The 17,526-nt window shown below is 39.9% G+C and overlaps 1 protein-coding gene across 1 annotated transcript in view; it reads right to left on the bottom strand.

Moving 5' to 3' along the window:
• LOC114465885 (putative homeodomain transcription factor 2) overlaps window positions 1-17,526 on the bottom strand; it is a 45,398-nt gene that overhangs the window by 1,273 nt on the left and 26,599 nt on the right. The window contains 22 exon segments of the mRNA XM_028451193.1: window positions 62-187; window positions 1,005-1,100; window positions 1,227-1,382; window positions 1,440-1,526; window positions 1,604-1,716; window positions 1,719-1,734; window positions 2,388-2,580; window positions 2,754-2,788; window positions 2,790-2,840; window positions 2,912-3,022; window positions 3,024-3,041; window positions 4,241-4,308; window positions 4,393-4,437; window positions 4,440-4,548; window positions 4,645-4,791; window positions 5,715-5,943; window positions 7,054-7,215; window positions 9,029-9,200; window positions 10,595-10,753; window positions 11,015-11,084; window positions 14,496-14,507; window positions 14,727-14,783. Coding sequence (XP_028306994.1) covers window positions 62-187; window positions 1,005-1,100; window positions 1,227-1,382; window positions 1,440-1,526; window positions 1,604-1,716; window positions 1,719-1,734; window positions 2,388-2,580; window positions 2,754-2,788; window positions 2,790-2,840; window positions 2,912-3,022; window positions 3,024-3,041; window positions 4,241-4,308; window positions 4,393-4,437; window positions 4,440-4,548; window positions 4,645-4,791; window positions 5,715-5,943; window positions 7,054-7,215; window positions 9,029-9,200; window positions 10,595-10,753; window positions 11,015-11,084; window positions 14,496-14,507; window positions 14,727-14,783 — 2,232 coding nt within the window.

Raw genomic sequence — 17,526 nt, forward strand, 5'->3', positions numbered from 1 at the left:
GAGGAAAGGAACAGTGAGTGAGTTAATTACAAACACATAAACACATGAGACGATGGTTTACCTTCAAGTTGAATCCCAGCAGGTCGGATATGACGCCCGACACCGCCGACAGAATCACCACCTGTGTGATGTTGTAGAGAAGAGGATCATCGTCAGGACCGTAGAGACGGAACGGAGAGTCCAGCTCCTGCAGGGACACACAAGCACAGTTTATACACACACACACACACACTACACACACACACACACACCACACACACACACCCACTACACACACACACCCACACCCCACACCCCACACACAAACACACAGAAGAAGAGCTTGACAGGAACCAAAGAAGACCTATAGAGGGACCAAAAAGGAACTATAGAGGGACCAAAGAGGAACTATAGAGGAACCAAAGAGGAAATAAAGAGGAACTATAGAGGGACGAAGGAGGAACTATAGAGGAACCAATGAGGAACTATAGAGAAACCAAAGAGGAAATAAAGAGGAACCATAGAACAACTATAGAGGAACCAAAAAGGAAATAAAGAGGAACTATAGAGGAACCAATGAGGAACTATAGAGGAACCAAAGAGGAAATAAAGAGGAACCATAGAACAACTATAGAGGAACCAAAAAGGAAATAAAGAGGAACTATAGAGGAACCAATGAGGAACTATAGAGGAACCAAAGAGGAAATAAAGAGGAACCATAGAACAACTATAGAGGAACCAAAAAGGAAATAAAGAGGAACTATAGAGGAACCAATGAGGAACTATAGAGGAACCATAGAGGAACCAATGAGGAACTATAGAGAAACCAAAAAGGAAATAAAGAGGAACTATAGAGGAACCAATGAGGAACTATAGAGGGACCAAGGAGGAACTATAGAGGAACCAATGAGGAACTATAGAAAAACCAAAGAGGAAATAAAGAGGAACCATAGAACAACTATAGAGGAACCAAAAAGGAAATAAAGAGGAACTATAGAGGAAATAAAGAGGAACTATAATGGCACCTTCAGCAGTTTGGTTGCCAGCTTAAGCACGTTGTTGACCAGCGTGAGTTCCTCCTTCTTGTTGGGTTTCTTCTCCATCTTCAGATACAGGTTGATCTGGAAACCCAGAGGACGTCAGATTGTGTGTGTGTGTGTGTGTGTGTGTGTGTGTGTGTGTGTGGGTGAGTGTGAGTGTGAGTGTGAGGTGTGTGTGTGTGTGTGTGTGTGTGTGTGTGCATGTACCTGCTCGGTGAGGAGGATGGAGGTGTTGCTGTACTTCTTGCTGGTCTCTGATCCCAGTGTGACAAAACGCAGCAGGAACAGAGACAGACTGGAGCACCAGATCATCAGCTCCCAGTTATAGTGACACTCCAGGAAGGTCTCGTGCACGTGGAGCAGCTGCAGAGATAAGATCGTTATAGCAGAGCTCTGATTGGTCAGGCTGGAGGAGGTTACCTGTGCGCAGCAGATGAAGACAACAGAGAGCGTGAGGAGGAAGGCTGAGGAGACGATGACGTCCACTGAGCGCTGAGGGCCACGTCTCTGCAGGAGAACATAGAGATTGTTTCACATGCTGTAGACAGGAAGTAGATCCTAGTGGACGGAGCGTGGGGTCATACTTTGAGGTAGGAGCGTAGCGACAGCCACATCTTGATGTTCTGAACTTTCTTCAGTCTAAAATGTGGAACTTCTGACTTCCTGGCTCTGAGTGCTGAGGTCAGGTGACCAAACGTTTGGCGAACAGCAGCCTCTGAAATACAGACAGGAAACCGATTCATCTCTGCAGAGGTTTGGGTGTCCTCACTCAGGGGTGTCAAAACTCATTTTAGTTCAGGGGCCAAATATGGACAGTTTGACCTTAAGTGGGCCGCAGGTTTTAGGTTGGGTGAAAAGAACACCTTTAACATTATTTGCGCCCTAGTTTTCAATATCAGTTCAATTCACCTAAAAAAATCTTGATTTTGTTACTAATTTTGTGGAGATTTTGTGGTAATTTCATGAGAAATTGCAAGATTTGTGGAAAATTTGAGAGTTCTTTCAACAATTTGCAATTAAAATAATAATAATAATAATAATAATAATAATAATGCATTGGATTTTATATAGAGCTTTTTCATAGACCTCAATGACTTGGGCTAGAGCGGGATTCGAATCCCCAACCCTTCAGTTATTAGACGACCCACTCTACCACTGATCCATGGTCGCCCCCCCAAAATAATGACATGCATGTAATATTAACAAAGAAAAATGCAGGACCAAAATTTACACAATAATTCATGTTTTCTGTCATTTTTAGTTTTACTTCCTGCGGGCCGAATTGGATGCCTCTAAAGGGCCAGATTTGACCCCCGGGCCTTGAGTTTGACACATGTGGTCTAACTGAACTCTGCGTTGCTCTCTGACCTGTTTGTATGTCCGCTCTGCCACACTGAGCAGGAAGAAAAAGAGCCATATAAGGCACACGCGCACCACGAAGCTCAGCGTTACCATGGTGATTACCATGACACCTGAGACAGACTCTCCCCCCACAGCCACAGACAGCAGCTCATTGGCTGAGAGGGTGGTCAGCTGGTCCAAGTCCCGGTACTGAGACAACCTGAAGGAGACGAAGAAAAGTGATGAACACACGTTTGAACTTCAACGAATTCAAGAATTTATAGCAATTCAAACATATACATTTAAAGCAATTTAAACATAAATAAATACATGTATAATGGAATATATATATATAATTATATATAATTATATATATGTGAATGTTGTTCATACCGGTAAGCGAAAGGTGTGAGGCCCAGAGTGAGGGAGGACCATGTTTCCAAACATCTGGTAACCGATCCCTGGCGTGTAGAGATTCACCTGCAAACAAACAGTCGTTACTGAAGTTCATTCATCAGCATTCGGTCACCGTTTCCTTTTTAGTTGCTCACTTTATTCATGATCATCCCACTGATCTCCAGGACGGACATGTCAGCTTTCTTACACTCGTTTCCCTCCCACACGATGGCGCTCACACGCTCCAGGCCAGGGTTGGAGCTGTGGCAGCCAGGGAACGTGACCCTAAGAGGAAACATGGATGATGAGATGATACATCCAAGGCCTTCGATTTCAATGATTGCAGAAAAAGGATGGAAAAAACACAATTCCCGTTCTGAAACGGAAAAATCTATGTGACACGGAAAGGCAAACAGACCCTTTGTTTCCCCCCCGTCTCTCTTTATTTCAAATCAAGCCCCAACATGACATGGAAATTCCTTACATCCATTTTTTTGGGACAATATCACACATTTTACTATCTTACACCAGAAAACAGGCGATTGAATGTCTAGAAAATGAGACAAACAAATACTTCTGCCAATATCACGTTAAAATCTAGTTTATGATATGACTGAAACGTAATCTCGTGAGATTTCAGTGTGACATAATAATAATAAAAATAATAATAATCTATAGCATATAAAATGTAACATGAGTAACAGTGGTTGACTCTATTAACCTTATTTAGCATGTTAATGGTATGTGTTACGACGGAGGTCATATATGTGAAGGTTTTTGTTATTGGTCAATGCTGTGTGTTGTCCAGTCAGGTGTGTGCGTGCGTTGTGGGCGTGTCTTTATTGACAGCTTGCCCATCCAATCATCCTGGATTGCAACCTTGTTGTATTGTAAGGACACAGGTCCTTCAGGATTGGTTGAGCCTCTGCGTAGTGACCAGTAAAAAGGAGGAGAGATGACATCGCCTGAGGCGTGGCAGAGCAGAGAGAGGCGTGTACTGGTGCCATCCTTCACTGTCTCTCAACCAGCTCAGCAGAAAGAGGAAATTGTGGGACAATCCATTAGAGAGAAAAAATTCTGAGCGGCCATATTTTTATTTATTTATTGCCTACAGCTGCCTTTTTCAGTTTTTATCCTTATTCTGATGTGTATAGTTGTAAATAAATTATTGCAATTATAGGTTTATGTCCATGTGTCTGCTAGAGACCAGGGAAGTGGCACACCTTCATCTTAAGCTCCAGTAATCCTAGGCAGGGGTGTGTAACATTAGGATTCTGGGAAGTTTAATAACTAGTGAAATCATCTAAGTAGGGAAAGATGATAAAATGGAAACTAAACAAAAAAAGTTAATAGTGATGCAGACGTGACGTGGTAATGAGTAAACCCTGAAACGGAATTTGTGAAAATTTTGAAACGGAAAAACGGAGGCCCTACAGATCTGATCAACAACAAGTCCTTAAACTCCACACGATGCATTCACAGACCTGATGGAAGGGGTCGTCTCTGTACTCCTTCTTAGCAGGAGGACACACAGATGTGGCTCCGCCTCTCCCTCTGTGAGCAAAGCATAACAGTGTGTTTACAAACTCAGCACACGTGTACATTATCGCCATATTAGAGGCTCCGCCCCTCTGACCTGTCTCTGAGGTGCAGGACGACCTGCATTCTGCACAGTGCAGGAGTCCTCCCACATCAGGTCTTCAGTCTCTGACTCGTGTCGAGTGCTCTCAGAGTCCTGAGTCCTCAGACTGGAACATCTGGAGCTGCAGCTGGTGCCAGACTTTGGAACGTCCTGAAAAGACAGAAAAGGGCTCGGTGAAGGAAAGTCCTCTGACAGAAACTGGAGTCCAGAGAGTGTGAGAGAGAGAGTGTGTGTGTGTGTGTGTACCTCAATGACGTAGTGCTTCTTGTAGTGATGTGCACTTTTGCGGTTCCGTAGCGCACACTCACTGCTCATCCGCTCCACTCCCCTTCGTAGGGCGCTGTAGGAAGCCTCTGGGTCCTCCTCACTGGAGGCCTCGTCTGACGCCGGCTCCTTCAACGCACACACACACACGTCAGCTAAACCCAGGTGAGATCAGATCATCAAGGCCCAGTTTTGCAAATGGTTTAATCTGGATAAAACTGATCTGGATTTAGTAATCCTTTCTTTTGCTATCCATGATCATGTAATCCATTTTACTTGTGAGTCGGTTTTTCAAAGCAACATTGGATTAGATCAATCTGATCTGGATAGAAACTTTTCAGGATCACCCAATCTGAATAACCAGTGCTCATCTTTGTTTGATGGAGGACGCTTCAAGCCTTTGGAGACCCTGACCATTGACCAACCTTCTGCATTCTGACAGAACCAGAACCAGAACTAGCAAACAGGACGTGATGCCATTGGCTTTACTATCCTGTTTTATCATTGCATGCATCACAAAAAACATCTACCAGTAAAAACAAAACAACTATTATTTTTCATTGAAATTAATATACATCAATAAGTGACAGAATGAAATATATTATTAGAGGCCAAACTCTTTCTACATTGCTTTAGGCCTATAACCTACCTAATCACTATAGCCTGACGGATGAACAAATCAAATTAAAACCTTATGAATTCATTGAATATCTTGTACACTCTACTGCAAGATCCAATCATAGTATTATTTGATACAATTTTAAAGTTTCATTATATTTTGGGTGTGAAATCCATGCTGAATCCACCCTTCTGATGGGATCAGTTTAATACAGATGTTTTGGATCAAAGTGATCCCAATTGTACTAAAAAGTTCTTCTGACAAACCTAAATTAAAGGTTTGATCCGGATCAAAAGCAAGATTGGATTACGTGATTTAATCCGATTACGTAATTATTTTTTTGAAAAACCAATTTTCAAGCGTTGATCCAATCCAAGAGTCCGAGCTGATTACTTTTGAAAAAACCTGGCCCAGGAACCTGCAGGAGCTTCACCTTGGTCCCCGTGGGCAGCATCCGTCCTGAGCTGCGTGCTGAGTGAGCGCTCACAGGCTGAACGCTAGAGATCCAGCACGCCTCGCTCGCTCTGTTCAACAAATCACAGCACTGCTCGTGGAGCTGAAGACCCTCCTCGCTGCTGCGATTGGTCACACGGCCGTCCAGCGACACGTAGCCGTTGTCAGTCTCTGTGGATTTGTCGATGGACAGCTTGGACTTCTTTGATCTTTACAGCAAAAAGGATTAGAAAATAAAGAAAAACAGAAGCAAGAGAAGAAGAAAATTGATCAAATGAGATATTTACACACAAATAAGATGATTGATTTACAAATGAGAGCACATGCAGGATGCAACAACAACACTGTGGAACAATCATGCTACAGTGACAGGGATGTATTTGCTGTTAGGATAAGTTGTGGTTCTGATGAAAGAATGCAAACACTGCGATGGTGTGACAGATAGAGCTGGGCGATATATCTAGGAAATTACAATATCACCTAAATTGATATATTGTACATATTCTTTATAGCTTATTATGTTTTAAAATACTTGCTTTAGGAGTCACTGCTTTCATTACGTCTCAGAACAGCCTGAAAAAACACAGTTTGATGGGTTGCTGAGTGCGTTCTAACCCAGACCTTTCCTTAAACACGCCACACTACAGAACTCACTCACATGTGCTGTCCCTTCAAGGAAAAAAAGACTTAAATGGCACATTTTGTGCAGCTGTTTGTTAATAAATATGCCTTTGTGGAATTTTACATCAGCAAATATAACCCAGAATTGTCTTTCTGGTCAGACTCTTTGAAATAAAATATCAAGATTTATATCGTATATCGCCATTTTGAGAAAAAAATATTGAGATATGAATTTTGGTTCATATCGCCCAGCTCTAGTGACAGATGAGGGATGAAAACTTGTGTGTTTCATCTGAAATGTTCCACACTGCTGAGGTGCTGAAAGCTAGTAAATTAGAAACATGAGGGCAACGCTGAAGCTTCAGACATTTAGAACTTCATAGAAAATCTCAGAGTGAAAAAAATCATTTATTATTCATGCCCCCATGATTCTTTTAAACGTAGCTTGATAAGCCATAAATTAGCTGCAAAATCCTTCCCATTTTCAATACTTTAGGCTTCGTAATGCGTCAGGAGAGGAAATGATGTTGCAGCTGAAGAAGCTTGGTTTAGATCTGAGTTAAAGGCTGGCCTTCAGTTATACAATGGGAACCATATTATTCACTGTTTTGCTCTATATCGACAAATCAGATTATGTTTTCAAACTGAAGGCCAACTCTCTGCACATCATAGTGTTGTAAGAAGATGGAAATACACACCCAGCTTTACAGATATCATGCCAGAAATCTTGGAAGAGAGTGCCCAGGCTGTATGTAGTGCTGGCTGAGTGGGAATGTGTCGCCCCCTCCTGTGTGTTATCGGTAGTGCTAGACCCGTCGCCTTCCCTATGCACCTCCATCTGAGAGGCCTTCCTCAACTTCCTTCAGTGTGGAAAAGAAGGTGGAGAGAGACTTGAGTGGACGGAGGACATCAGGAATGCAGCTTTGGTGTGTCCACAGAGTGCCTGTCTGTATTACTCCCTCCACACTTAGAGCTACTAGTGCTGTCATTTTTTATTAGATAACATCATAGTGTAGGCCTCATAGAATCAATGAATCATACAACATTTACTCAAAAAAAAAAAGAAAAAAAAAACGTAGAAATTTCTTTTATATTTTTCATGAAATTTTTCAAGCATTTCGTTGTGGGGTATTGAGTCGCACCATTCTGATATCACGGGAAATACAGAAAAAAAAGCTAGACACGTGTCATACTCCAGTCTCAAGGGGCCGATTCTGGCCCTTTTAAACTCCAAATTCGTTCCGCAGGAGAAAGTAAAAATGACCTCATTGTGTAAATCATCAACTGATTTACTTCACGATTTGATCAGTAGTACCTCCAAATACACAATTTCAATGAAACATTTTTCCCCAGAGCTGACCGTTTTCTCTTAGGCATATATCACATTTAGGGCAGTCATATTTAATCTCAAATTCTTTTTAAGTGTTTCATATTTTCCAAAATTCTACATGTTTCCTCAAATTATTCCCCAAAATGTTCCCAAATTAAATGAAAACTTGTCATAAAATGAAGGACATGTAGGAGTCCTGCAGGAACTGATCTGTCACTTATTGATTTGAATACTTGTAAACGTAAACTTGTTTTCCCGTCTTTAAGAATAAACTGGTCTGTATTTGGCTCGTGAACTAAAATGAATTTGACACCTTGAGCCTCAAACAAAAACACTGTCTAGCAAATTCCTTCTCCTCCTTGCCTGAAAAAAAACGTAAGAATGAAGTAAAAAACACTTTCTGTGCAACAGGACTTCACATCCCACAATGCAATGCCTGAAAATTTCAACAAAAACAGTGTTTAGGGGGAGATTGAAAACGAACTTTCAAACAGCAGCTTTCCTTTCTTTTTGCAGATGATCTATGAGGCCTACACTATGACTGAATCTAATAAAACATCATCAGTGGTAGCAGCTTTCCATTTGCTTCGTGGGTTACAAAGAAATTGAACAGGCACCCGGTGTTAACCACGTATAAACACAGACTGGTAAACTTCAAAGGTGAATACAAACAGCGTTTGTATACTTTATCTGGAAGTATAAAGATCTACAGAAACCCAATAAAACAGTTAAGGGATCAAAGGGCTTTGACCCACTTTTAAAACACACTCCTACAATGATTTCCTTCCTTCAATGTTGCAGTAAAGTAGAAAGAGACTAATTCAGTTTGTCCTAAAGATAAAAAAACATTTATTTTCCAAATCTGTAATGTTTGTAAAGACATCAGCCAAACAATGAGCAGCTTCAAAGAACTCACAAACTGCAAAGCGTCTAGTCTACAGTCACACAATGCTGATCCTATGAGACTGCGTCAGGGAGAGATTTCCAAAAAACAGGCTGAACCTGCGTGAACTAGAACTTTTAAATCAGCACAGAGCTACAAAACACATGTTCAACATTACAACCAGGTTAGGTAAAAAAGGTTGACTTTTGAGTCTTGGGAAACTCTCCGTGATCAGAGCTGTTATGGATTCAGCTGATTGAGAGCAGGACAGACAGCAAACAGGCCAAACAAATGCACCCATCCAACAACTTCCTTCCTCTTCTCGTTTTAGGTCACCAAGATTATCTCACATGACTCTCTGTTCATTTCTCCTCCAAGAGGAACATTAACTCTGTTGTTTTGCTCATCCTCATTTAATTTTACATGTTTTTCTATCAACTTTCTTTCCTTTCCGCCTCACCTGCGTCTTTTCCCTTTCCCGCCGCTGCTGGAGGCAGGTTTGGGGGTCCTGGTGGAGACGATCTGGCAGTGGACGGTTCCCAGCAGCAACATGAGCCAGATGGCTCCGAACACCTCAGTGGCTGGAATTCCATGAGGCTGAGGGACCGTCACATACAGGAGGGCTGCTGCCACTGGGGACAAAATACACAGAGATCACAACATGTCAGTTTAAAATGGTGTTGTGTCCTCGATTTAGACAAATCAGCCTGTCTGGATTGATCCAATAACTGAATCAGGTCGTACTTTAGAAAAATGTAATCTCTCCTTGAGATCAGATTTAACCAGACTATGAAAATAGTGATCGGGTCTCTGTGATTGGTTTGGTAGATAGACTTGTGGCCTGTCGGGCCAGAAAGATTAACTGGTGTAACATTTAAAGAGGTTTTTTTTTTCTGTCATCTACTGGTTAGAAATAGATTAACGTAAACTTCAATGTCAATGAAAGTGTGTGTGTGTGTGTGTGTGTGGTGTGTGGCTTCAAGCACACACACACAACGCACTTGGCACGATGGGAGTTTACACATAGACAATTCAAAAGATCTTAAAACCGCTTCAATTGTGAGCCAACAATATTAGTGTGTGCGTGTGTGTGTGTGTATTTGTGTGTGAACAGGAAGGGTGGAGGCAGAAATGAAAAATACCAATGTGCCAAACGAGAGCAGCTTGTGTAGCTGGTGGAAAAACACTGGTCATTAAAAAGTATCTGTTCTAGTCACGGAAATACCATAAAATGTGTTCAATGCATACCAGTAAACTAAATATGGAACACATTATTTTATTTAAAACCAAATTTAAAGTATTTTTTTACACATTTCTAGGTGACGTAATAATCAGACGGCCGCGAAGGTTAGTGACCTCTGCCGTGGTAAAAAAACAAAAAAAAAATACGAAAATGAACTAAAAGCACATTTATAACACTTTCCAATGAAATAATCTGAAAAATCACACGGTTTAAATGTAAATCAAAGGAAAAGAGGCTACCACGAGGAACAAAAGTGACACTAAAAGAACGTCACATTGAGAATGGTTGCTCACACTTACTATACTTTCACTCAGAAATGAAGTATTTATTTATTTTTGACCAGCTGTCCGAGACCTACCCAGTACAGGTCCACGGCCAACTTTTGGGTCTCGACCCACCGGTTGAGAATCGCTGGTTTATATCACACGAATGCAGTCATTTTTACTGCAAATTGTGGAAAGAACTCTCAATTTCACACAAAAATTGGTGACAAAATGAAGAATTTGTATTGGTGAACTGGTATTGAAAACTAAGGCACAATGGTGTTCAAATTGTTCTTTTTTCCCCAACCTAAAACCTGCAGCCCACTTGAGTTTAAACTGGTCCATATTTGGCCCCTGAACTAAAAGCAGTTTGACATCCCTTACTTATACCCTTTAAAAAGTGTTTGTATATGTTGGCCTTCAGCAGGTTAAAGTAACCTAAGCAGAGACAGAAATATCTAGGTGATCTGCATTGATTGTACATTGTGGTCATGTGACACAGAGACATGCTTTCACTAACCTTGCAGCAGGTAGAGGACTAACAGTAGGAGGAAAATGGCTCTGGAGGTGACCTGGATCCACCAGCGATAGAAGAAGGGGAAGAAGACCACTCTGACGATGCCTTTCCTGGTCAGTGACGTCCATGGACTCTCTGGTTTGGCCTTTGCAAAAGCAGAGCCTGAAGAACAGAAAAATAACACATGCTTCTTTTCTTTCTCGTGCCTCCATTATAGTCCTAACAGTCAGAAATGAAAGGAATGTCTACAGATCTAAAATTAAAGATGGGATGACTGCCAAACAGACGAGGAAACCTGGGAACTAATAAACTAAATACGATCACCTGATGTTCACGTGTGTCTACTAATCGTGTCTGTACAGACACTCAGTTGATCAAAAAAATTAGATCAGACTTCAAACTAAGTTTCCATTATTTTCTCACCTCTAACCAAGTCCACGTCTATGAGATCTGGCTTCACATGTCCTGTCTTCTTCGGCTTGTTCCTTAAGCCCTGCGGGTGGGGGGGACAGAGCAATGCATGAGCCGTTTCCTTTCTAAAACACACACATGCTTTCAGTGTGTGAGGAGGCACATCGTGCACACACATACACACACACACAACTACCAGCTCTACATAACGGGACATGCATCTGTTTACATCAAGCAGGATGATTATCTTTATTTCTAAAACTGTAGTTTTTACTGCTCTAAGCATCATGTAAGTGCCCCTCCCTTTTTTCTTGTCAAATATGGTGAATTTTTGCTGCCCTTTTGTGTGTTTTTTGTGTCAAAATGTGGTTTTTGTTATATATATATATATATAAATATATTATTATTTTTTGTTGTTGTTAGATTTCTATGTTAGTGTTGTAATTTTGTGTTTTTTTTTCTGTCATTTTGCAAATATTTCTGTGTGCAATTTGTTTGGCATTTTGTGTGTGTTTGAAGAACTTTTGTATATGTTTTTGAAGTCATTTTGTGTGTTTAAGTGGTAGTTTAGTGTGTCTTTGTTATCATTTTGTGTACTTTTGTAGGCATTTTGTTGTTGTTTTCTGTGTTTCTGAAGTTTTGTGTGTTATGTTTGGCTTCATATAACTTCCAACTTCATGAATTACAATTTTGTTTTGGGAGCCATACAAAATTAGACAGAGGGCCGCATGTGGCCCCCGGGCCACCAGTTGCCTAGTATTGTATTGTTTATTTTATCTCCTTCATTGCACTATTTTTTTGGTGTCTTTTGGGTATTCTATGTGTTGCCTTCTGTTGTCTTTTTTTTTGCACTTTATCTGAGCTGTCATGACAGTAAATTTCCCCACTGCGGGATAAACAAAGCTACTCTACTCTATTTTTTCTATTATTAAAGATGAAAAATTAAATGGGGGCTTTCGCCTTTAATATGGTCACATATGTTTTTACACATGAAATTTGTGCTCTGCATTTGACCCATCCCTGAGAAGCAGTGGGCAGTTAGGGGTTAGGGGACTCGCTAAACATCACACAGCGATGGTCCACGTGAGATTCAAATTATGTTTTAAAGTAAATCCCGTGTTTTTATCAAAATGTGTTTATACCTTTTATGGGTAAATCTATTAGTAGTATTTCTTTCTGTGAGTTATATGCACACTGCTGTGTTATTAAGTTGTCATTGGGTGTATCCTCATCAACTCTGCTTTAAACATGCCCCTCCTTTGGTATCAGTAGCTAAACATGCAGAAGGCCCACTGTCTATATCATATATCTGAAGGCAGTACGCTGAAAGCGAGGGGTTGATATTTATACACCATCAATCAGGTCCCCTGTTATCAGTCACATATGTGACATGAAGGCCCTTATCTTCAAATAACAGAAGGCAATAGACGGCACATCTTATGTGTACACTGTAGTGTGGATTTTCAATGTGTGGGTGTGTGTGAGAAAGAAGCTCAATAACTTCCTGATGGCAGTAGACTGAATACAGCACTTTTGTCTCGCCTGGCCACTGCTCATTTATCTCTGATCTATTAATAGCTGCAACCTTGTTCTTCTACAGGCTGCATTTTACCTGCACGACTAGTCACGACAACACAAATTCCAGCTAATGCAAGGAAACACTTAAAATAAATACTGCATTTTATTAGAAATACTGCTGTAGTGTTTATTTACGTTCGTATAAACAATAATACACTACAGTGCATGTTTAAATCAGCAGATGGTAGATGTTTTCCATACTGCAGTGTTGCTAAATATCTCACTCATTATTGGCTTGGAGATCAAATGTGAGAAGTATTATCTCATTTGTGATCTTTTTTTCTAATCCATCTTTTCAGGAATTTTCAGATGTTTATATGATAATAAAAATGATATGCAACATAGTTACACGAAGAAAAATACTCACTTTTTATGTCCTACATGTTAGTCTTCAGTACATCTTAATCCATACAAAGTGCAGGATAGCTGCATGTCAATTTTCTCTAAACCAGTAAACATACTAATTCCTTTATTGTGACTCTTAGGAGCCTTTTTAAAGTTTTAATAAGCATTAAAATGTTGTGTACTACAAATTTAAACTCTAAGGGAATATTTGCTCAACAGAATCGAGTCAAGGTCAGGAGCAACGCCGCCCGTGTGTTTTTATGGACTTCGGGCTCATTAAAGAGAGTCTCTTAGCGCTCTGTTTACAGGATACGAGGCAGCGTACGAGGAAATGACTACAGGCGTGAGAAGAACAGACGGCTTTCACAGCAGAAAAACCACTAAAGACAAGTCGGGAAATGAGTCACAGAAAGCCTTGGGATGAGTAAAAAAATTGCCCCTCAAAGCTGAGAAAGGATATGAACAAAGATGTGTGTTATTCCTCTTACTGATGACTTGTGTTAGTCCAGAAGTGCTCACACAACAGGAACAATCAGAAAATAACTTTCCCCTCACAGCGCTGCGTCACAGTAAACATAAAGTGTTTTTTAAACCAGTGATTCTCAATTGGTGGATCGGGACCCAAAAGAGGGTCAAGGACATGTAATGGGTGGGTCGCGGACAGCAGGTCAAAAATAAAAAATTCTTAATATCACTCATGTTGGACTAGTCTTTTATTTTGATGAGGCATACAGTGAAATGCATGTTGCACAGGAAAATATATAAATGTATGACTTATAAAATGTAATGACTGTGGCTAAATGTGGGTCCCAGGGTGAGACCAGTTGAGAATCCCTGTTTACACAAAAAACAAAAAGGGTGAAATGTAACAAATTAATCACAATCAGGTGGTTTACTGCAGTGTTTTTCAACCTTTTTTGAGCCAAGGTACATTTCTTAATTGAAAAAAAATCCCAAGGCACACCACTAACCAAAAATGTAAAAAAAAATAAATAAACTCTGTAGCCTATATTAACAATAATCATTCTAATCAAAGTGTCATGAATAGGAATTAAATAAACACAAATAAAGTTTTTGTGATATTTCATATTTCTTCTTTCTAATAAAAAGTGCAATTAATGATTTGCAGTTATTCTTAGTATTGTTTTTAAATAGGAATCAAATGAACAACAAAAAAATTGTTTGATCACCTTTTATATTTTGCATACTTGATACACGTCATGGGAGAGATAAATGTAACAAAATAAACTACAATTTAAATTTATTCTGTTAAATATTGTTTTGTTTCATATGATGTATTTTTCATACTATATAATTTAAAATTATATTTGTATAATATATAAAAACATTATTATTATTATTATTATTATTATTATTATAACGGTGTCGTTGCAGACAATATTTTATTTTCAAAAATGTTTTCTAGAATAAGTAGAATCATTTCCCACGGCACCACTGACGATCTCTCACGGCACAAGTGATGTCGTGACACAGTGGTTGAAAAACCCTGGTCAACTGTTTAGGAGAGCAGACGTGCACGATGCGATCTCCTCTCGAAAAGTGTACTCACCAAAGAGATAAACTGAAGAGGAGGAAAAGATGGATGGAGAAAAACGAAGGAGGACGGAGGTGAAGAGGAGAGAGAGAAGGCGGATGACGCCCAAACCGGATGGATAAAGAGGAAAAACATTAACGAAAAAATAACATGTACAACACAAGATGATGGAGGTGGAACAAAAAGATGGAGAGACAGAAGAAAAGTCTGCAAACAAGCAAGCAAACGATGAACCAAGCAACAGACCTTTATTTCCCTCTGCTCCACGGATTTCTCCCATATCTGCTGGTCATAGGCGCCGATCTACAACAATCACAGAGACAGTACACGTTAGCACTCAAACACTTTGTATATTGTTGTATCATTTTGTATACATCCTATTCATGTTACTGGTGTTTTTCTATTGTATTCTGTTATACACTTTTCTTTTACTCTATTCTTTTTAAGGCTAAACGGGGAACTTGGGGATGTTATTTCATTATGTACATGTTATGCACATAATGACAATTAAAAATCCTTGAATCCTTAATCACAGTCCATCAGGCTCAGGAGAACATCTCCACTTGTAGTTGGAAGGAACTCAGTGAACCTTCACAGGGGTGTCGTGTTCAAACTTGAACATGTTCAAAAATGTTAAGTGTGATTTTCATCACATTCCATCTAGAATTCCAGCGTGAACGCCCTGAAAAATGAGAAAAAGATTCCCACACGGCACATATTTCCAGAGGCCTGCAGAGACACTTTGTCATTGGAGTTTTTTTCACATTTAAAGGTCGAGCTTTAAAAAATAATGTTGGACATGATAAATGCGTTGAGACACGTCGTGAATTAAAAAAAGTCAAAAAGCTTCAGATCTTCAACATTCCTAGCAGGTGAGATGGTAAAAGTTCAGAAACTGATGAGTGTGAACCACGTGCAATTGTTTGAGGAGACAATCAAAAGATGGAATATGCATGTTCTCCCTGTTCATTATGGCCCTCATTTATCAACCGTCTTTACGTTCTGATCTGAGCGCACGGCGTGTGTTCGGCTATTTTTACACAAGCTTCGATATGTATAAATTTTTAAGTTTTGATCGTAAATTTCTTCTAATGTGGTATTTATTTCCTCGGCGTGCGGCCGTGCTCACAGCGCACACGGGGGGGCAGACGTCACCTGTTCAGTAGCTGATCAGTCATAAAACACATCTCTGTTTTGCTTTACCTCAAATGTGAGGATGTCGATTTTCATCTTGAAAAAGCTTATTTTCTTGTCTGACCTCAGTGGGCTCGGCCTCCAAAACAGAAGGGCAATAATGACGATCTGATTCAGCCGCCGCTTTTATCAACACCCAATTTTTGGTATGCTGGGGTCGGTCAAATATGAATGTTTAATAAATCACACGATGGTCCTGTCGTAGGACCAAATGTGCACTCAAATTTGCACCCGTTTTCACGTAAGGTTGATAAATGAGGGCCATGGAGTGTTTATTCCCAAAGCCAAGCACTCTGTTGCAGACATGGCCTCCTGAAAGAATTCCCTCCTGTGTATGAGTACAGTCAGGTTGATGGTTAAATAAATACAGTACATGTTTACTTGTCAATAAATAATTTACATCTAGGTGGTCAGTGGAGAGGTGTGGAAAAACACGGACTCTCAGCTAAAAGGTCACGGTTTCATGTTCCACTGACGTCTTTCTGTTGGTTCAAACAAATCTCACCTCAACAAGTGTCTTAATGGTATTTTCGATTCTGTCAGACTTCTCAGGGCTTGAGCATTTTCTCTATTGTTTCTAGAGCACAGCTAAAACCTGAAGTGCAGGAACTAGAAACAGACAGGGGGACCCAGCCCTGGAGCCAGTATTTATCAGCGTTGCACACACGCACACATGTCACTGTTCACAGTGATCATTGAAGCGACTGAAGGTGTGAAGGTGAGTGTTAGGTCAGCTGAGTGGATAATACACGCTTATAGAGATCACAGAGCGTGGATGAGCTTAGCACGACGGACAACAGTGAAAGTGAGCAACAACTGACTTCTGACCAGAACAAACAGAAGAATAAACAACATCAACTAGGGCTGCAACAATCCTTCAACTGATCCTTGAATAGCTCCATTACAAAAAATGATAGACACATTTTCTTTGCCTTCTTTTTTTTTCAACCATGCTTGCATTTTTCATCTTAGGTTAAAACCACATATAGTGGAATCTTTTTGTAACAATTATGCATGTTTTTCTTAATCTGCTTTGCACAATACATACACATGTAATAAATAAATTACTTTTTCTTCCTACAAAAGGAAACAAATTGATTGGCATTATCAAAGATTAACTAAAAGCCTCAAGGTTTTGGCTCCAGTGCCTTGATTATGGGCGGGGCTACTGTAGTAATTAAGACACGCCCAGTCTGCACTATAAAATCAACAAAAAACAATCTATGCTACACTAACTAGCTACTCAACACCCACTATTCCTTCTCTATACACTGTTCTCTCAATCCAACCTACTCACCACAGATTGTAGTCGACAGGTGGCAATTTTTATAGGAAGGGGAGGGGCCAACAGTGATGGTTTGTGATGTAAGAAGCCACCAAATAGTCACAAACTACCATTCTAAGCAAATAGCAAAATGAAATTGTAATAGCGGGGTTTAAACTCATAGAGGGCAGTCACTCTTACATTTTTACATCAAAATAAGACAAATGGAATTACTTTGATTCTTGTTCAACTCCTGACTTCATACCCAAATAAGAAAAAAAGTGGTTTAGGGTTTAGTAGCTCTTTAGTCAAAGTCAAAGTCAAAGTGTTTATTGTCATCTGTACAGTTAGAAACACGTTTCCCTGTACAATGAAATTCTTGCTTTGCCGACCGCCAGTGAATGCCTACGTAATAAAGGAATAAATAATAAAGGAATAAATTGAGATAAAAGAACTATAATAAATACAGTGGCATGCAACACTGTTATTCAACAAAAACCTGAACATTAAATACAAAACACCTGTACAATTAAAAATACAAATATATTAGCTATACAGAGGAGAGGTGATATATACAATGGTATGTGC

This window comes from Gouania willdenowi, chromosome 6, assembly GCF_900634775.1.
Source record: "Gouania willdenowi chromosome 6, fGouWil2.1, whole genome shotgun sequence".
Taxonomy (NCBI): domain Eukaryota; kingdom Metazoa; phylum Chordata; class Actinopteri; order Blenniiformes; family Gobiesocidae; genus Gouania; species Gouania willdenowi.